This window comes from Lissotriton helveticus, chromosome 3_1, assembly GCF_964261635.1.
Source record: "Lissotriton helveticus chromosome 3_1, aLisHel1.1, whole genome shotgun sequence".
Lineage (NCBI taxonomy): Eukaryota > Metazoa > Chordata > Amphibia > Caudata > Salamandridae > Lissotriton > Lissotriton helveticus.
In genome coordinates, this window is record NC_136061.1 from 654022018 (window position 1) to 654043934 (window position 21917).

The following is a 21917-nucleotide window of genomic DNA, read 5'->3' on the forward strand; positions in this document are numbered from 1 at the left end:
TTACAGAACTTTCATCTGATTGACTTCAATGTCCTGACTTTGACCACAATTGTCCTTGCTCGGAGACTGATTGGGGCGATAGTAAAAGAGGTAAAATCCAAGGGGGCCAGGTGTGAAGCCTACATGGTGAGGGCTAACGAGTCACTAGGATTGTGAATGTAATGTCTAAGTTGAGGCGCATGTGTCCTCCTTATTGAGGTTAAATGCATCCACCTCACATGATGACCATTCAGTGAAGAGATGTTCTGGATCAGAACTTTTAGTCTCTTTCCTAAGAGGATGTTGGGTGTAAAAGGGATCTTTAGAGGGCTTCATTAATGGAAATGAAAAGCCTTTATTAGCGTTTATTTTAAGCCATTGGTTCCCATTACATTTTTTTTCTCTTCAATATAAAATACTAAAAGCTTTAGTGGTTTGAGTATTTGTTTGGTGTGTACTCTTGTGTGTTTATTTATTTTTTAATCACTAAATGTTTACAATTTCTTGGTGGTCCCTGGCTTCCAGTAGTGACTCAGTGGGGATTCTCAGGACTCAAACATTTGGGAACCACTGTTATAAGGAATTACTTTGCTGCTCTATGGAGAAGCTGTCACAAAAGTGGCGGCGTGCCTGTAAGATGGGAAAAGTAGTGGCAGCAGCGTTGAATCATTGCAGAAGGGTTTTGACAGTTGCTAATTTTGTTGGGCCTCAAAACTTGTTGGCATGTATGTAGAAGCAGTGCTGTATTGATGAGCTTTGTTTAATTCTTACTCTGTCTTCAACCTTTTTACCTGCTGTTCATTATTTTCTTTGTACCACTCCCTCTCTTTTCCTTTATTCCTTCCTCCCTCTGGGTGTTCCTGCCCCCGTTGGCTGTTTCATCCACCCTTCCCTGTTTTGCCCATTTTCCCACCTTTCTGCCAATTTACAAGCCTTTCTACTATTCCTCCTTGACCTTTTTGCCTAATTTAGCTGTATTCTATACTGTCCAAACACCTGTCTTTAGTCTCCCTCTGTTTACCGTCTGCTGTTCCTTTCTCTTTCAATAGGCATCCCAAAGTGGTAAAGTTTCCTTGCCGCACTCTGTGTTCCTGGTCGTGACCCGGTTTGCTATTCTCACTGGGACTGGCTGGAGCCTGTGCCGCTCTGTCATTCACCTCTTTAGGACGTATTCCTTCATGAACCTCCTGTTCCTTTGTTACCCGTAAGTACCAGTGACTGGGAGTGTAGTCGTGGGGTGGTAGCCTTCTGGAGGAAGTTGATGAGTCTGTAAACCTATCCTGTGGGAGAGAAATTACTGTTGGTGGAAAGAGAAAATATTATTGATGGGATTCCCTCAGGCTTTTCAAGTGCTACAAACTATTGCATTCAGGAATTGTTGTCTGAAATTGAACCTCTTCTGCACAAAATGTACACTCTTTAATAGTAAAAGTAGTATGTTCGAGGCATGTGTGGCTGTAGATACACATGCTTTGCATAAGTACGCCATCTAGTGTTGGGCTTGGATCATTGTTGTTTTTGTTCGAAGAAGTTTTTCAAGTCACGAGGCTCTGTGCTCCTTTTGGTGATACTGCGCATGGGCATTAAATCAATTGTTAGATTATTTCTTTCCGCCGACTGGTTCGGATGTACTCTCTCACGCTCCGGTTCGAGATCCTTTCGGGCTCCCTTTGGTTGGCCAGTAGACCCCCTAACTAGACGGCATTGTCTTCTCTCTCGTAGTTACTCCTGCATTCCGAGCAAAATAATATTTTGCCATCGACCCATTCAAAGTCAACGGATATTATCTGAAAATGAGCTGCTAATGGAACACACTCTGTTCCGTTTCTGTCCGAATTGCCATTCCAAATAACCTCACACCGACCACAATTCAGTGTCTCTCACCCGACCATCGGAAAGACACCTGTGAGGCCTGTAGTTCATTCTGATCCAAAAAGACCTTTGGGAAAAACATGTGCGTTGCCAAGAAATGAAGTGCAGACAGCACACCTGATATCTTTGGTCAACAAGAGGAGGAAGAAGAGGAAGCATCAGCAGCCCAGGAAGAATCTTTCTCCATCCAAGATTCCGAGTTGGAGACTGAACAAGATCCAGCCATTCTGAAGTCTGCCCACAAACGTTGGACCTTGAGCAGCTTCCCTCGATCCGAAGTCCCAAAAATCGTCTCAGTCTGAAAAAACTACTCGCGGTCCACCACTGTATAAAAGCCATGGCGCGTGCAGACCTACAGACTCTGAAGCCCCGCCCTCGGGTTAAACGCTGAAATTTCAGCCTACAGCAGCGGTCTCCTCGAAATCTGATTCAGCACCGACACATCAAGCATTAACTTCAGTACCAAAAGACAAGGGACATAGCGATTCAGCTCCGAGCATACCTGCACTTAAACCAAAACTTTCCTCGGCACCAAAATGTTACACCTTCGGACCGAAAACTCCACCTGAACCAATCCTATAATTTATACAGGAACGGCTTGATCCGAGGTAAAAACCGTTGCAGATTCAACCTGGAACAAAGAAGGTTATTCTTTAGCCGGCAAAGCCTAAACCCTCTAAAAGACAGCTGCATTTTGAAGAGATTATAGACATTCCTATTCAACATCTTACAATTCACATATTGCCACTAGAACTTTACACATTCCTATCCTTACCTCTCCAAACCCACCAACACCCAATCCCCAGCTTTTACTCCATCACCTGCTACACCAGAACAATTTGAAGCAGGCAACAGGTCCCCCTCATTCACCCATATTAGATGAGTATGATAATATACCAGAGGACGCACATCCTAGGAATAGATGGGATGCTTGTGATCTAAAGACACGGGGATACAGACTCATAGCTTTATCCCACACTCCCATCCCCCAGACGACGCTTCTGCCTATCAAGACCTGATGGCTAGAGTTCTAGCATATCATCAAGTCCCCTCACATTAGGACCCTATAGTTGATGGCTTCCTCTTTGAGACACTCTGTACTGATCAAAGGTGGTCACAATTTTTACCTCTCCTTAAAGGAATGCTACTTCATGCAGATGATATTTTTTAAGCCACGTAAAAGCACGACTATTAAAACCAAGAATTGACAAAAATTATAAGACTGCACCATCTGACCCAATATATGTTAAAGGGCAATTAACCCCAGACTCCTTGGTATTAGCCAATGCAAGGAAAAGGGCTAACTGGCAAACAACTGGGGATGCACCTCCCTCAGACAAGGTGTCAAAACTTAGCCATGCCTCAGGAAAGCGGGTAGCAGCCTAGTGTGCTAATCATTGGCATATTGCCAACAGCTAAGCTCCTTTTGCACACTTCGACTGGGCTCACTGGTATGAAATGGAGGTGCTCCTCTAACATCTTCCAGAAGAATACAAGAAAAGCGTTTATGAAATAGTCAATGAGGGGAAGTTAATCACTAATAACTCCATTAAATGCGCTCTTGGCAAAGAGCACCTCTTTAGCCCTCAGGTAGACACAGTCCTTGAAAAAATTAAAAAAAGATACAGATGTCGCAAAATAATGGGTTCATTCGTCGGCTCAATTTCAAACAAGGTGCTAGGTCTACCACCACAGAGTCCTCCTATAAAAATCAAGGAAAGTAGCCCACCTCTAGAAGCTTTTACAGTGGCACAAATAGAGGTAACAATTGCAGAGGCCGCGGTCGCAGAAATAATAGCCGTGCCGCACATACAAACACCAAACCATGACTTCCTCACCCTTGACCATCTAAAACCTGTTGGGGAAGTCTTCAAAAAATATTACCAGCCTGAAATCCATCACAACATACCAATGGGTATTGAACATTATCCAACATGGTTACTGTCTTTTGCTCATCACAACTCCTCCAAATATCCCACCCCACAATCTAGGCATACAACACCAAACTCTCCTCAAACAGGAGATATGAACTCGCTTACTCAATGGAGCTATAGAACCAGTCCAAATTCAGCATCAAGGAACAGGGGTATATTCATTATACTTCCTCATTCCCAAAAAAGACTGGTCACTTCGACCCATTCTCGACCTCAGACTTCTCCATCACTATCTTATCAGAACACATCCACATGGTCACCCTTTGGGAAATATTACCATTACTGCAAAAAGGCAACTTCATGTCCTCCTTGGACCTAAAGGACACCTACTTTAATATATCCATCCATCCCTCACACTGCAAATACCGACGGTTTGTCTTCCAAGGAAAGCATATCAATTCAAGGTGCTTTCCTTTGGAGTCCCCACCGCACCACGGGAACTCACAAAATGCCTAGCAGTAGTGGTGGCACATCCTCGCAGGCAAAACTTCCACCTATTTCTGTAGTAGGGGATCTCTGTGTATAGTCATAATCTGTGAATAGTCCTGCCCATGTGCGTGGACCCCGGAGCAATCAAAAGTGCCTCATCTAAGACAAATAATGCAGCCTAACATTAACGAGGCTACATTGGCCAGCACTTCACCCTGAAGTGAAAAAGGATAGCCAAATAGTATATAAATTTACCCATTTTACAGAGTTTCACACCTAGAGAAAACTCCCCTTCACAAAAATCCTTTGTCATGATAGAGAGGAAGGGTTGGACAGACCAGCCTCATAGGCTGCCATTATGTGTCTGGAAAAGGGATACCGTGCCTTTAAGGAACACTCCAGAGACCCTCGGTATCCCATGATGCACAGCCCCAGGCAAGTTAATTTCAGTTCTTTTTTCCGGCTCCTGCTAGCAGGACCCTGGAGCATTGAGCTCTACCTTTTTGGGTATATCTTCAATTTTTGGATATTTTCCAGTGAGATTTGTGTTTCACTCGACGTCTGGGGTCTTCCTCTTCCAGTTGCTGTCTTTTTTTTAACCGATTTACCACCTCTATTTTGTTGAAATGCCAGCTTTATTCTACAAGTGCCCTGAGTGTGGTAGAAAAAAGGCCAAGTCTGACCCCCACAGAGTGTGCATACTCTGTCTGCCTGCTACTCATGTGCCTGACTCCTGTGTTATTTGCCATTCTTTCTCCAGGAGGACCCTGCGTGACCGGGAGAAGATTCGTTTCCAAGGCCTAGAGCAGAGGAGACATCAAGAAGCAGGTGGAACCTCTGGGCACGGAGGGACTCTATCCTCGTCCTCTACCCGTGCATCGGCCTCTGGGGGGGCTCCCCAGTCAAGAACAGACCCGGAAACGGCGCCGGTCCCGGTCGACGTCGAAGGCTTCCAGAGGTATGACTACCATCTGTTCCCCGTCGACCCAGGGCTCTGGGTCAAAGCGACTTCGATGTCGAGGGGTAGGACGTCGAGACCTCGGACGAGGTCGACGTCGAGGACTTCACCGGCATCGACACACCATCGTCGTCGTGCTGAGTCCCGAAGAGGCAGGCGCTCGCCGTCGAGGCGACACCGCCGTTTGCCTTCAACGTCGACATGAAGATCGACGTCGCAGAGATCGACGTCGCGGAGAGGAGATCGACGTCGTCGAAGAGAAAGTCTACTCTCCCAACGGGGTCTAGCGTGATGAGCGTCTCCTCATCAAAGTTCCCGGTCGCGCTGGCGTTCCTCCTCAGGAGAGTCTACCTCCAGAGCATCCTCCCAGAGGCCTGCTCGTAAGAAGAGGAGAGTACTTAGGTCTCCGTACTCTGATTACTCGAGGACCTACTCACCCTCAAGGCCTAGGAATCCTACTCTGCCACCTCAACAGCTACCTCCTCCTCCTCTTCTACCTTCGCTTCTACAACCGAGGCCTTTGATTCCGGCTCAGCTGCCTCTTCTTCCACAACAGCCGGTGCCAGTGGGTCCGGAGAGACCCAGGTAACCGAGGTCAAGATCACTGGGGTGGCATCGCTCTCGCAGTGAGCGTAGATATTCAACCAGGTCATGACCTCGTCCTCGTAGAGAGAGGTCGCGGTCCAGGCATACCAGATACACTGACTCTTCAAGTGGCAGGAGGTATTCGCCTACTTTGTCTGACTCTCCTCCAACAAGGGTGTCGCCAGTGGATGACATCGTGAAATTTCAGGACGTGCTGTTGAGGGGAGCAGCGAAGTTGGGGATAGCACTGACGGTGCCCACTCCTTCCACCTCTGTCATCTTTGAGACACTACAGCGTAAGCACCTGTCTCGCCCTTTGCTGCCTTTGGTGCCAGGGTTGGAGGAACTGGCCATGGAGCGGTTTCTGACGCCGGCCTCGGTGAAGTTTGCCCCATCCCGGCTTCAGAAGAAGTACAGGCCCCCGGATTCCGCTCCGGCATTTCTGAGAACGGATCCTGCCCCGGATTCGGTTATTGTTACAGCGGCAAAAAAGCAACACTCTACTGCTCTTTCGTCAACAGTACTTCGAGACAAGGAGAGCCGTCATATGGATTTGGCAGGGAGAAAGGTCTGCAGTACGGCAGCCACGTCTATGAAAGCTGCGAATTCGACAGCACTCCTGGGTCGGTATGACCGCTCCTTGTGGGAGTCCCTGCAACAGTTCATTGAACTCTTCCCGAGGGACAGAAGGGAAGATTTCCAGGAAATCTTGAATGAGGGCATGATGGTCTCTAACCAGGTCATCAGCGCGGCTGCGGATGCCTCTCTCCTGGCTGCTCATGGGTACTGCCATGGAGTAAATTTGAGACGCCACTCCTGGTTACGCCTTACCTCTCTTAAGCCGGAGGCAAAGCAGCGTATTGCCAACTTGCCCTTTTCGGGCGCTACCCTCTTCGTGACTCATGCGGATGAGGAGATGGCCCGCATGAAGGCAGAAGTTTAGACGGTGAAGGCAGTCGGTTTGGAGAAACCAAAGGACCAGCGGAAGTCTTTCCGCCCCTTCCAGAGGCGGTACTCCTCCCAACGTTTCCAGCGGGGGCAGGGTCGCCAAGCTGGCCAACAACAGCAACAACAATATCAGAGGCAGCCCTTCCAGAAGCGTCAGAGGGGCAGAGGCGGTCAGCAGGCCTCATCGATCCTTTGGAAGGCTCAGACTCTCATGTCCGTTTCATCAACGACAGTGAGGACAGTGTCATTTCTCCTGGGGTCGATGGCTTCTTGCATCTTTCTTACACCACATGCACGCCTCCACATGAGATCGCTGCAGGAAAGTCTGGAGGATCAGTGGGACCAGAAACGAGGAATGGAAGAGGTGTGGCGCCGCGGCCAGGGTGACTGACTCCGGGGATCACGGTTCGATCCCTGTGCCGGCGGCAGATTAGCCCAGCACCATGTGACTCTGGGCAATAGCTTGCTTAATCTTCCCGACGGCCCCCAGCGCCTAGAGACCCTCATGGGTGATTGTTGGTGCTTTACAAATGTGGATTATTATTATTTTTTAATTATCGGGGAATAAGGGCCCGGCTGGGTCGAAGCTTTGAGGGATTACTTCCCCCTCGTCTGTTACCCACTCCGGTGGGGGGAAGCATTCAGAATTACCCGCAGAGTGGAGAAAAATTATTCAGGACAAGTGGGTGCAGAATATTGTTTGAAATGGACATAGTCTTCATTTTGTCAGCCCTCCTCCAGCTATTCCACCAGTTCGCTCGCAATACCCGCTGCACGAGCTCCAAGCGGAGGCCGATACCCTGTTAAGAAAAAGGTCGATAGAAGACGTCGGTAAACAACCTTTACAACGCAACTTTTACCACGCAGTGCCTTTACAACGCAACTTTTACAACGCAAACTATTACAACGCATTGCGCTGGGGGGGCGCTCTAGGATAGGGAATAGGTTTAATGTACAATCCAACACCTTCCCTACTATCCACTGGGGCTGGAGTTGGAATAGTAAATTAAACAATTCACTATCCAGCGCCTAAAAGCACTATGCGTTGTAAAGGTATGTGTTGTAAAACTTGCGATGTAAAGGTAGGCGTTGTAAAAGTATGCGTTGTAACGTCATACATCCGAAGACGTCCCTCTGTCTCAAAGGGGAAAGGGTCCATACTCCTGGTTCTTTCTAGTGCGCAAGAAGGACAAGAACGAGTTCAGGCCCATTCTGGATTTGCGACAAGCAAACAAGTGGATCCGCTGGGAGAAGTTTCGCATGTTGTCCTTGCACCAGATTTATCCTCCACTGCATCGAGGCGACTGGCTTTGCGCAATAGATCTGCAGGATGCGTACTTCCATGTACCCATTGCACAGAAACATCGGAAGTTCCTACGCTTCCTAGTCTGCACCAACCACTATCAGTACGCCGTACTTCCGTTTGGTCTGAAGTCTGCACCCAGGACATTTTTTAAAATGCATGGCAGTGGTGGCGGCTCACCTAAGCAAGAACAAGGTGTTTGTCTACCCGTACCTGGACGACTGGCTGATCAAAGCCTCCACCTTTCAGGAAGCACAATTGCATTTCAACAGGACGGCTGTTCTGTTGAGCCAACTGGGTCGACACATCAACATGTCCAAGTCTGTTCCGTCTCCTGTTCAGTGTCTGCAGTACTTGGGAGCCTCCATCGATACTCTCAGAGTAAACGTGTGTCCTTCGGAGGAGCAACGCTTATCGATCCTTCGGAAGGCTCAGACTCTCATGTCCGTTTCATCAACGACAGTGAGGACAGTGTCGTCTCTCCTGGGGTCGATGGCTTCTTGCATCTTCCTTACACCACATGCACGCCTCCACATGAGACCGCTGCAGGAAAGTCTGGAGGATCAGTGGGACCAGAAACGAGGGAGCTGGGAGGACAAGATCACACTGTCAGCAGTCACTGAAGTGGTTGTGTTCAGCAGAGAATCCCCTCAAGGGGGTTCCATTCCACAAGGACACTCCAATACAGACCATTGTGATAGATTCTTCTCTCCAGGGCTGGGGAGCTCATTCAGACCATCTGCAGATCCAAGGAACGTGGCCCCAGGCGGAGTCCACGTGCCATATCAATTTTCTGGAACTCAGAGCTGTTCACTTGGCACTGAAGGCCTTTCATCCGTCCTTCTAGACCAACTCCCTGCTTGTACAGACGGACAATGCGACAACGATGTATTACCTCAACAAGCAGGGAGGCTCGAGATTGCGCACACTGTCTCAGGAAGCGCAGGTGATCTGGCACTGGCTGCTAGCCAGAGGACTGACGATAACGGCGAACCATCTATCAGGTGTGCAGAATGCTCAGGCTGACGCACTCAGCAGGCTCGTTCAGGAGAACCACGAGTGGGTTCTAAACCACGAGGTGCTAGGAAACATCTTCGAAAGATGGGGCACTCCAGGCATAGATCTGTTTGCCACCGCCAAAAACAGCAATTGCCGAGACTTCGCCTCCAGGTTTTACCAACCAGGGACTCTGGGGAATGCGCTATGAATCAGCTGGTCGAACAGCTTTCTGTACGCTTTTCCACCCATTCCCTTGATTCCGGCAGTGCTAATCAAGCTGTCTCAGTCCAGAGCACGATTGATCCTCATTGCTCCGGAGTGGCCTCGACAGTGGTGGTTCACAGACCTGCTCCACCGGTCTCTCCAACCCCATCTGTGGCTTCCATGTCGGCCGGACCTTCTAACGAAGTTCGGGGGGCAGATGGTGCACCCCAACCTCTCATCTTTGAGTTTGGTGGCATGGCTCCTGAGATAGTACAATATGAATACTTGAACTTGCCTGACATCTGTATGGAAATACTTAAGGAGGCAAATAGGCCATCCACCAGGACTTCCTATGCCTACAAGTAGAAGAGGTTCTGCATTTGGTGCACATCCAAGAACGCTGACCCTACCTCATGCAAGGAAGATGTCATTCTTCCATACCTCTTGCAGTTGGCTCAATCTGGCCTTAATTTCCATTCTATTAAGGTTCACCTCACAGCGTTAACTGCATGTAGGAAATGCCTTTCACAAACATCCTTTTTCCAGATACCGGTCATCAAAGATTTTTTGGAGGGTTTGAAGAAGGTGTTTCCCCCCCATTAGGCGTCCTTCGCCTTCATGGGAGCTGAATGTGGTGCTGTCCAGGTTGATGAAGGAGCCTTTTGAGCCTATTTGTAAGGCTTCTCTACAGCATTTGTCCTGGAAGGCGGCTTTCCTTGTGGCTATAACATCAGCGTGCAGGGTGAGTGAAATTTAGGCTTTGTGTTGTCAAGAGCCCTATACAGTATTTCATGCTTCCAAAGTTGTCATGAGGACTCACCCTAAATTTCTCCCTAAGGTGATGTCTGATTACCATGTCAACCAGACCATCACTTTACCGACGTTTTTTCAACCTCCCTCCTCTCCGGTTGAGAGGTCCCTTCATTCACTGGATGTGTGGCGGTTGTAGAAATTTTATTTAGATAAGACCAAGGACATTCGTAGGTCAGATCAGTTGTTTGTGAATTACGGTTCAGTCAGGACTGGCCTTGCCACCTCCAAACAGTCCATATTTAGGTGGATTGTGTCCTGTATACAACTATGCTACCAGAAGGCTAACAAGACTCTAGGGGGTAAGCCTAAGTCTCATTCAACTAGAGGCAAAGCGGCTACTACAGCTTTGCTACGTAACGTTCCCATTGCAGACATCTGTAGGGCGGCTACGTGGAAGTCTGTCCACACATTTGCAAAGCATTACTACTTGGATTCTGATGCCACGGCAGATGCGCAAGTTGGGCAGGCTTCGCTGAGGAATTTATTCGCTCAGTAAGGATTGTTTCTCTAGTTTTCTTCCACCGCTGGATTGGTATTGGGATGGGCTTGCCATTCTATTCACAGATTATGACTATACACAGAGATCCCCTACTACAGAAGGAGTAGTTTCTTACCTGTAACTCCAGTTCTGTAGTAGGGGTATCTCTGTTATAGTCATAAGCAACCCGCCCGCCTCCCCAGTGGAAGAAACAATGATTACCTGAATGCTACAAGCCTGGCATTATACACCTTCAAAAAGAACTGAAAGTAAGTTGCCTGGGGCTGTGCATCATGGGATACCGAGGGTCTCTGAAGTGTTCCTTAAAGACAAGTTATCCCTTTTCCAGACACATAATGGCAGATATGAGGCTTGTCTGTCCAACCCTTCCTCTCTATCATGACAAAGGATTTGTGTGAAGGGGAGTTTTCTCTAGGTGTGAAACTCTGTAAAATGTGTAAATTTATATATTATTTGGCTATCCTTTTTCACTTCAGGATGAAGTGCTGGCCAATGTAGCCTGGTTAATGTTAGGCTGCATTATTTGTCCTTGATTTTTTCTTAAGTGTCTATGCAGGACTGCAGAAAAAGACAACTTAAGAGACTATTTTGATTGCTCCGGGGTCCACGCACATGGGCGGGACTATTCACAGATTATGACTATAACAGAGATACCCCTACTACAGAACTGGAGTTACAGGTAAGAAACTACTCCTTCCTTATTTAGACAATTGGCTAATAAAAGCAAACAGCTTCCACCTTTGTAGCCAACATACAAAACTAACACTCACCCTACTACATCAATTAGGGTTTACCATCAATCTGCAAAAATCGCACCTACAACCATCTCCAATACAACTGTATTTAGGGGTTATACTCAGTGCTCACTTGGGGTTGGCATACCCAAATGCAGCTAGAATACAAAACATTCTGACCCTAGCCCAAAAGTTTCAAGCTGTGACCCAGGTCACAGTGGGGAACACTCATTCACCTTTTGGGTATGATGGCATCCTGCATCGCAATAGTCCCACATGCTTGTTTACATATGATACCACTGCAAGAATGTGTCCCACGTCAATGGACAGTCACAGGGTCGACTACACGATCTAGTGTTGGTAGGCAGCTGCACACATCACACGCCACAAAATCCACAAAACCTGTCCCAGGGGCGGGTATTTCTAGACCCAGTTGCTCAAGCCATTCTCCCAGCGGATGCTTCCCTGATGGATTAGGGAGCTCACCTTCAAGATTTTACAATTCACAGTCTACGGGACACCAAACTCCCGGGTCTCCATATCAATTGCCTAGAGCTTCAAGCTGTTCGCCTAGCATTGAAAGCGTGCCTACTTCAACTACTACACAAAGTTGTCCTAATCCGGACGGACAATATGACAACGATGTACTACCTGCAGAAACAGGGGGGGGGCTCGCTCTGCAATTATTGCGCCTAGCCTAGACCATATGGCACTTAGCAGTACATCACAACATTCATCTCATAGCAGAACACTTACCAGTGACAAGCAATCAAATTGCCGACATTCTCAGTAGGACGCAATAGGATCTTCTCCCCAAAGTTATCCTATTGTACTTTCACAAATGGGAGTTTCCACTAATAGACTTTGTTGCAACCCCAGAGAACGCAAAATGCCCAAACTTCGTGTCCAGGTTCCCACACCTACCATCCAAGGGCAATGCTGTATGGACACACTGGTCAGGGAAATTTGCCTACTCTTTTCTACCTCTCCCACTACTTCCACTAGTGGTTAGAAAGCTCAGTTAGACCTGGGCTCATCAACCATGGTTTACCACACTACTGGAGCTCTCACTTATAACCCCACACCAGAAACTTCCCCTCAACCCGGACCTTCTCACACAGAACCATGGCGAAATAAGACTTCCCAATCCCAAGGAAATAAACCTTGCAACATGGCTTCTGAAGTCATGTAATGTGGGTACCTCAGCTAGCTACAACAATGCATCGATATTCTTAAATATGCTCTTAGGCCTGCTACTAGAAAATGCTATGCTGCCATATGAAAAATGATTTTTTATGTGCTGTCAGCGTCAAAAAGTAAATCTGTTAGGTGCACAAATACAAGCAACTTTATCTGTTGCTTCTTCAAACTTCAGGTCTAGCCTACACTTCAATACGCTTACACCTTGCTGCCATTGCAGCCTACCTGCAAAACAGACAGCATTTATCTTTATTCAAAATACCGGTCATTAAAACTTCCACCAGCCCCTGCATTGAATCTAAATATTGTACTAATAAGGCTCATGGGGCCTCCATTTGAGCCACTACATTCTTGCCAGCTCCAATATTTTTCTTGATAAGTAGCTGTTCGAGGCATGTGTGCTGTAGATAAACATGCTTTGCATTCTTCTATCATCTAGTGTTGGGTCCGGATGTTTGCAAGTTGTTTTTCTTCGAAGAAGTCTTTCCTAGTCACGAGGTAAGTTGACTCTTCCTTTCGGTGATAGTGCGCATGGTCATCGACTCCATTGTTAGATTGTTTTTTTCCGCCATCCGGTTCGGATGTGTATTGCTGCATTCCCCTTCGAAACCGTTCTTTGGGTTGCCCTCGACGCGCAATTCTCTCTACCCTTGATGGTGTTGTTTTTGTACGTGTTTTCCATTTCTCCGTATATCGTTTCGGTCAATAAAATCTACTTTTGGATCGTAAAGCTTCAGGGACGGCCTTCGGGCCTAACCGCATCAGTTCAGCTCTCCGTCGATGGAACAGACACCGTTTAAATTCTGCCCTCCGTGCCACACGAAGTATCCACGCACTGACTCGCACCAGGTGAGTAACTTGTGCTTGTCTCTAGAGCACAAAGAAGACTCCAACACTTTCAGATTGTTTTGATTGAAGAAAACGTTGCGATAGTCTGGCTCGATGTGGAGAGATGAAGCATCACAGAATCGAGGACACGCTGGACATCTCTGGTGAAGATTCCGGCCAAGAAGAGGTGGGTGCATCAGCGGCAGAGGAGGAAGAAGCCTTCTCCGTGCAAGACTCGGAACTCGAGATAGACCTCAACACCAAAGAACTGCCACAGGGACAATGTGACGTGAGTACAGAGGGCCCCTTGTCCCATCAACCCACCTATAAGAAACATTAGGCTTCAGCACCACCTCTGCCTTCTAGCCAAGGTCGGCACCGATAAGACATTTCAGACGCCCCCCTCCCGGCTAAGCTCTGAAATACCCATTCAAGCCTTCCTGCTCAGTACCGAGTTAACAGAAATCCTCGTCAGAACCAAAGCCTTCCAGCTCCAAACGAAAATCCGATTCGGAGCCGAAACCCTCCGCACCAAAAAATAAACCACCTTCGGAACTGAAATATTCTGCACCGAAAGGTGTCCCTTCAGATCCAAATCTAGACATTGGGGCATATGTATGAAATTTGGAGTTTGCGATTCTCAAAATTCGATTTTTAGCGAATCGCATTTTGAGAATCACAAAACACCATGTAAATTAAAAATCGCTAACAATTAGCGATGCCCAAAAATTTGCAGAAATGTACTGCGACTCCACACATAGCGATTCCTTAATTGTGAACTCACAATTGAAGAATTGCAAACATAGAGAATCTGCAATTCAGTGCAGATTGATGACATCGCACCCAGGAAGTGTGACTGCCCATGCTGCACCTGATTGCCTGAGGCTGTGTCAGAGGCTGGGAGGAGGGGCAGACAACTGAGTACAGCAACTGCAACTATTCCTAATGGATCCCCAAGAGAAAGAGAAGGACAAGGAGGAGGCTGGGGGGAAAAAAAGCAGCAGTTCAGCAAGAGGGAGCAGGAGGTGCTGACAGAGGAAATAGTACAAAGTCAGGAGTAGCTATTTGGAAAGAAATCACTCCGTGTGCCAGAGTCCAGAAAGAGAAAAATATGGCTGGACATCCAGGCAAAGGTAAATGCCATCGGTGTGACCCAGGGCTCTGTGGAGAACCTGCGCAAACGATTGTATGATATGCGCTCCAGGTCCAAGGAGAAGATGGCAACCAGGCTGGCAGAGGCTAAGAAGACTGGTGGGGGAATTTCAACCGAAACAGTCTACACCCTTCGAGGAGTTGGTGGAGTCAACCCTTCAGCCCAAGAGCGTCAGTGGTCCTCCGACCCTCCTAACACCAGACAAGGTAAGACACATGTCTCACAGATAACAATCACAATCACACACTCAGGAATGCACCAACTACAAAGTACATATGCTACTCCAGTACACTTTTCCCAGCACACCCAGTAATGCATCCTAGGAGATGTAGTCACATGCATCATACAGTGGAGCAATGAGACGCAGCAATGCAGAAGCAGTAAAGGCAAAAAACGCTAGACAGTACTTCACTAACTCAAAATCAAAAAACTTTATTCAGTGAAAAATGCTGAGCAGAACACAAAATTAAAATGTGCCTTTTCATTCACAGTACCACCTGAAACACAGGATGACTGAGCAGGAGCTAAGGAGGCCGTTCATACAGAGGAGCAGGCAGCGCAAAAGGACACTGATGAAACAACACTGACAATACCTGTCCCACGGAGACAGCATAACATTGGGCCTCCACTGCCAGTGTTAGAGGCAGAACCACAGTCCGTAGGGGATGATGCCCAGCCTGACCCGGGCAAGCGTGCAGCACAGCTCCAGAAACAGCCCACTCTGCACCGTAGGGAGGAAACATGTGTGAGACGCAGGCCAAAATGGGAGGTTTGGGCTTTGCCTTTACTCTAAATGGCAAAGTCCAGTTAGCAGTTGCCATGATTTACCTTGTCGTATTCGTGGTGAGCACAACTAATGCTGCATTCCACATGACACCTCAACCTACATGCCCTAAGTACCCTTGATACTATATCTTACGGACTTACAAGTAAGTCGGGTTATGGCAATTGGGGCAAGTCAATTAAACACACACCAGTTAAGGGTCAGATCACGTGTACAGAGTCCTGTTTAGCAGGGCTCAGGGCATTCCAGAGCTATTATACCAGTACCTTGTAGTCAAATTATTGACAAAAAGTGGGTTGTAAACCTCCAAATGCTTGAATTAATCTCAGCCACTGACAGTTGCTCTGGACTACACTCCAGTCCATCTTTTTTCTCCCTCCATGCCACCCCAGTTTGGACCCATCCATATGCAAATCATCAATCTAGACCCTGCTCCAATGTGAACAGTTAAGTCTGAACTAACTGACCGGCCAAATCTTACCGGAATACAAGCAACCCAAGACCAGTATCACCCTGATTGGGGCTCTTTAGTTGGGTGCAGTTTGATTCCAGTGAGCACAGGGCTGACCCTGTGGATTATTTCCTGTCTTCGGCCAGTGGCTTAGACACCTCAGCTGACCTAGCTATGGACTTCCACACTGGGCCACCAATGCCAGAGGTCGTGTCTTTGCAAAAGGTTGTGCTAAAGGCAGCAGAGATGTCGGATTTACAGTTGCCAGCCATGGAGACCGAGAGAAACGTTCTCACAGAAGTTTTCCTGCCCTCATCGGCCACTTCAGAGCCCCTTCTCCCCCTTTAATGAGACGGAGACTTTATTGGAACCTGTCATGGCAGTATGGGAGAAGCCTTCTTTTGGTCAGTCAGCTTGTTGCCCACCATTATCGCTCCCCTTCTGGCGATTCCTCCCTTGGCCATCCTGGTGTCTTGTTCAGGGCCCGAATCGGGAACTGCCTTCTCCACAGCCCCCTCGGACAGGGAATTAAAATGTTTGGAAGCCTGGGGCAAGAAGGCCTTTTCTGCAGAGAGTATGGACATGAAGTCCCTTAATACAAACTGTCTTCTTTTCTGCGACAGCCACAGCTTGTGGAACATGACCCAAACGATTCTCTACCATGTTCCCCCCGACTTGAAAGAGCATTTTCAGTAGATCAACGCAGATGGACAGAATGCCACTTGGCATATTATGAAGTCTGGGCTGGACACCACAGACAGTCACCATAGTCATGGACAACTCTGTGACGGGATGAAACCCTTTCTTGACTAGGGGTATCCAGTTTTTCATCTGATGTCCAGACTAAGCTGATGGATCGCCCCTTTGATGGCATCTGCTTATTTGGAGACAGGTTGACACTGCACTGTAGCGGATTAAGGCATGTAAATCCACAGCATGGTCTTTGGGCCTCCAGCTTCCGCTTGTGACCAAGGACTTCAGATCTTTTTGCTAATATTGCAGTTTTGGACAAGACTCTTCCTTTTCCTCCCGGCAGGACACACCAGCAGTCCAATGGCAGCAGATGCTGACCCTGGCTAAAGTTCTAATGCTGTTCAAGCTTCGTCATTGATTGGTGTCCAAGAAACCTGCAGGATGAGTTATTCCACAGCCTTATCTTGCGGTTTCATTCGAGATACTTACGATTTGTGGTGAGTTCTATGCACTAACAATTTGTGGTACTACCTTTTGGCTTGACAGCAGCACCTTGAGTGTTCACAAAGGTGATGGCACTAATTGAGGCCCATTTCAGACAGTTGGGCATCCTCATCTTTCAATTACCCTTCTCCATGCCTTTCCTCCATTACAGCGAATCAGAGAAATCCAGGAGATGGTTCCTTCTTTCCAACAAGGCGTGAACGTCCCAGTCCTGAGAGCCCTACGTTTCCTAGGTCTGCTGGCTTCCTGCATCCTCCTGGTCACGCATACATGTTGGCACATGAGGGCTCTGTAGTGGTACCTCAGCAGGCAGTGGCTCCAGTATGGGAGAGCTGTCGGAATTCATAGCGATCTCCCCCAGCAATGTGGCGGAAGTGGCTTGGTGAGAAACAAAGTGAATTTAGCATAGTGGATGACCTTCGCTCCCCCTTTCGACCGTGATTATGGCAGTGACGGATAATCTCCAAAGTAGAGTGGTGAGCCCATTTGGCGGATGTGGAGATCAGGCGACTCTGGTCTTCAGAAGAGCGGTTGCTCCATATCAAGCTGCTGGAATTGTGGGTGATTTGGCTTGCACCCAACGCCTTCCTTCATTCCATCATCCAGATCCAGATCTTGACGGACAACACAACTGTGATGTTGTACGTCAACAAGTAAGGGGCATAGTGGGTCTCACTTTCTTTGGCTAGAAGCGTTGAGACTATGGTCTTGGGCTCACCGTCAAGGGATTTGGCTCCCTGCCAATCACCTAACGAGGTCTCTGAATGTTAGAGCCTCTCGGCTGAGGCCGCGTTGCCTTGCTGATCATGAGTGGTGTCTTCTGCTGGAGGGAGTCCAGGACATCTTCGCCCGGTGGGGCACTAGGGTGGATTTATTCACCTCCTCTAAAAAGGCGAGGTGGCAGCAGTTCTGTACCGTCCAGAATCTGGTGAGGGGAGCCTTCGGGGACTCATTTCAGTAGAAGTGGAACTTCGCCACAGCATTACATGTATCCCTTCCCATACCCTTGATTCCCCAGGTTCTCAGGAATTCTCATTGCCGCAGATTGGCAGAGAAGGGTGTGTTATGTGGACCTTTTCACTTCTCCACATGTCGCCCCGATTCACTTACTACTCATGCTAGACCTGCCCTCCTAGTCGGGGGTGGTGGTTCTGCTCCCCAAACTCAGAGACCTCCACCTGCTTGGAGATTGAGCTGGGACAGCTATGCTTCTTAAAGCTGCCACCAGATATGGTACATGTCATCTTGTCTGTGTGTCGCCCCTGCATAAAGTCTGCTTCTGTAGTAGGGGATCTCTGTGTATAGTCATAATCTAGTGAATAGTCCCGCCCATGTGCGGGGACCCCGGAGCAATCAAAAATAATCTCTTAAGCTGTCTTCTTTGCAGTCCTGCATAGACACTTAAGAGAGAATCAAAGACAGATAATGCAGCCTATAATCACAAGGCTACACTGGCCAATACTTCAACTTAAAGTGAAAAGGATAGCCAAATAAAATTCAATTTTTACACATATTGCCAAGTTTCAACCCATAGAGAAACTTCCCTTCACCAAAATCCTTGAAATCATAGAACGGAAGGGTTGGACAGACAACCTCCATAGGCTGCCATTATGTGTCTGGAAAAGGGACATCGTGCCTTTAAGGAACTCTCCAGAGACCCTCGGTATCCCAGGATGTACAGCCCAAGTCCTTTTACTTTCAGTTCTTTTTTCCGGCTCCTGCTAGCAGGACCCTGGAGCATTGAGCTCTCCCTTTTTGGGTATTTCTTCAATTTTTGGCACTTTTCCAGTGTTTTGAGCGTTTCACTCGACGTCTAGGGTCTTCCTCTTCCTTTTGCTGTGTTTTTTAACCAGTTTTACTACCTCTTTTTTTGTCGAAAATGCCAGCTTTATTCGACAAGTGCCCTGAGTGTAGTAGGAAGAAGGCTACATCTGACCCTCACAGAGTATGTATACTCTGTCTTCCTTCCACCCATGTCCCTGACTCCTGTGATATCTGTCACTCTTTCTCCAGGAGGACCCTGCGTGACAGAGAGACGTTTTGTCTCCAAGGCCTGGAGCAGAGGAGACAGGAAGAACCAGGTGGAACTTCTGGGCATGGAGGGACTCAGTTATCGTCTTCTGCCCGTGCTTCGGCCTCTGGGGGGCTCCCCAGTCAAGGAAAGACCCGCAAAAGGCACAGATCCTGGTCGACGTCAATAGCTTCGGCGTCAAGAGGTATGACCACCATCTGCTCCCCGTCGGCCCAGGGCTCTGGGTCCAAGCGGCGGCGCCGCTCGACGTCGAGGGGCAGGACGTCAAGACCTCGGACGAGGTCGACGACTTCACCGGCGTCGACACACCATCGACGTCGAGACGAGTTCGGGAAGCGACAACGTTCGCCGTCGAGGCTGTACCGCCCTTCGACACGACGGTCAACGTCAAGAAGAGACAAGTCAACGTCGAAGAGGAGATATTCGACGTCGAGGAGTGCGTCGACATATAGAAGATCGACGTCGAGAAGTAGGAAGTTGAAGAGGTCGACATCGAGAAAGACAAAATCCAGGAGACGTTCAAGGACCAGGACAGTGTCCCCTGCCTCAGTGGTCAGTCTGTCGTCTTCATCGGCGAGCTTCCGGCGCTCGGCCAAGGAGAGGTCTGCCTCCAGAACATCATCTTCTAGGCCTGCTCAGAAGAGGAGAGAGGTGAGGTCATCGGAATCGGAGTATTCACGAACCTACTCATCTTCTAGGCCCAGGACACCTACACCTCCACCGCTGCCTCCAAGGATGCCTCCTCCGCAGCTTCCTCCTCCTCCAGCAACGATTCCTCCTCCGCTTCCACCGCCTTCTACACCGCCCCTACCTCCTCTTCCGCCTCCTCCCCGACCTCCACAACTTCGGCCTGAGGTTCCGGCTCCGATTCCTCCGCTTCCGCCTCCCCTAAGACCGGCGGCTCCAGCGAGACCCAGGAGATCTAGATCAAGGTTTAGAGGAAGGGATCGCACTCGCAGTAGACACCGCTCCTCCACAAGGTCCCGTCACCGCCATCGGAGAGACCAGTCGCTGTCCCGTAACACGGGCTCATCGAGTGACCGGAGGTATTCTCCAACATTATCGGATTCCCCTCCGACGAGAGTGTCACCTGTGGACAACATTGCGACATTTCAGGAAGTGCTGCTGAGGGGGGTAGCGAAGTTGGGGATCACATTGATGGAACCCACACCTTCTACCTCTGTGATCTTTGAGACTTTGCACAAAAGGCATCTCTCTCGCCCGTTGTTGCCCTTGGTGCCAGGACCAGAGGAACCGGCCATGGAGCGGTTTCTGACCCTGGCTCCGGTGAAGTCGGCTCCATCTCGGCTGCAAAAGAAGTAAGGCCCCCGGATTCTGATCCGGCGTTCTTGAGGTCAGATCCTGTACCGGATTCTGTCATTGTGACAGCAGCTAAGAAGCAGCATGCTACTGCCCCGTCTTCTACAGGGCCTCCGGACAAGGAGAGCCGTCAGATGGATTAAGCCGGACGGAAGGTTTGCGGTACGACTGGCACATCAATGAAAGCGGCGAGTGCCTCGGCGCTCTTGGGTCGCTATGACTGCGCATTGTGGGAGTCTCTGCAACAGTTTCTTGAGTTCCTCCCGAGGGATAGGAGGGAGGACTTCCAGGAGATATTGAACGAGGGCATGATGGTCTCCAATCAAGTCATCAGCTCTGCGGCGGACGCCTCTCTCCTGGCAGCTCATGGTTATTGCCATGGCATTAATTTAAGACACCATTCCTGGTTGCGCCTTACCTCTCTCAAACCGGAGGCGCAACATAGAGTGGCAAATTTGCCGTTCTCTGGATCGACGCTCTTCGGGACGCATGCAGATGAGGAGATGGCCCGCATGAAGGCGAAGTGGAGACATTGAAGGCCATTGGTTTGGAGAAACCAAAGGAAAAACAGAAATCCTTCCGCCCGTTCCAGAGGAGCTATAGGTCTCAGAAACGAGGACAAGGTCGTCAGGCTGGCCAGCAGCAACAACAGCAGCAGTAGTACCAACGGCAGCCTTTCCAGAAGCGTCAGAGGGGCAGAGGTGGCCAGCAGTCCTCCTCGGCGAACAAGGGCCCGGCTGGGTCTAAGCCCTGAGGTGCTACTTCCCCCTCATTCGTTACCCGCTCCGGTGGGGGAAAGCATACAAAATTACCTGGCAGAGTGGAGAAAAATTACTCCGGACAAGTGGGTGCTGAATATTGTTTGCAATGGATACAGTCTTCGTTTTGTCAGCCCTCCTCCAGTAATTCCACTGGTTCGCTCGCAGTTCCAGCAGCGCGAGCTCCAAGCGGAGGCCGTTACCCTGTTAAGAAAAAGGGCGATAGAAGACGTCCCTCTGTCTCAAAGGGGAAAGGGTCTTTACTCAAGGTTCTTCCTGGTGCGCAAGAAGGACAAGAACGAGTTCAAACCCATTCTGGATTTGCGACAAGCAAACAAATGGATTCGCAGGGAGAAATTTTGCATGCTGTCTTTGCACCAGATTTATCCTCCGCTACAAAGAGGAGAATGGCTTTGTGCAATAGGTCTACAGGATGCGTACTTCCATGTGCCCATTGCACGGAAACACCGGAAGTTCCTTCTCTTTCTAGTCGGCACCAATCACTATCAGTACACCGTACTACCGTTTGGACTGAAGTCTGCACCCAGGACTTTTTCAAAGTGCATGGCAGTGGTGGCAGCGCACCTGAGAAAGAACAAGGTGTTTATCTACCCGTACCTGGACGATTGATTGATCAAAGCCTCCACCTTCCAGGAAGCGCAATTGCATTTCAACAGGATGGCCGTTCTGTTGTACCAACTGGGGTTGCACATAAACATGTCCAAGTCTGTTCCGACTCCTGTCCAGTGCCTGCAGTACTTGGGAGCCTCCATCGATACTCTTTCAGCAAGCGTGTCTTCTTCGGAGGAGCGACGCTTATCGATCCTTCGGAAGGCTCAGGCTCTCATAGCTGTTCCATCTACGACAGTGAGGACGGTGTCTTCTCTACTGGGGTCGATGGCCTCTTGCATCTTCCTCATGCCACACGCACTTCTCC

General features: G+C 48.8%; 1 protein-coding gene across 6 annotated transcripts in view; it reads left to right on the forward strand.

The window, feature by feature from the left end:
- TMEM39B (transmembrane protein 39B) overlaps positions 1-21917 on the forward strand; it is a 319579-nt gene that overhangs the window by 171168 nt on the left and 126494 nt on the right. For all 6 annotated transcript variants that reach the window (XM_078680673.1, XM_078680678.1, XM_078680674.1 and 3 more), the window contains 2 exons: positions 7-90; positions 1029-1183. In XM_078680673.1, coding sequence (XP_078536799.1) covers positions 7-90; positions 1029-1183 — 239 coding nt within the window. The remainder of the gene's footprint in view (positions 1-6; positions 91-1028; positions 1184-21917) is intronic.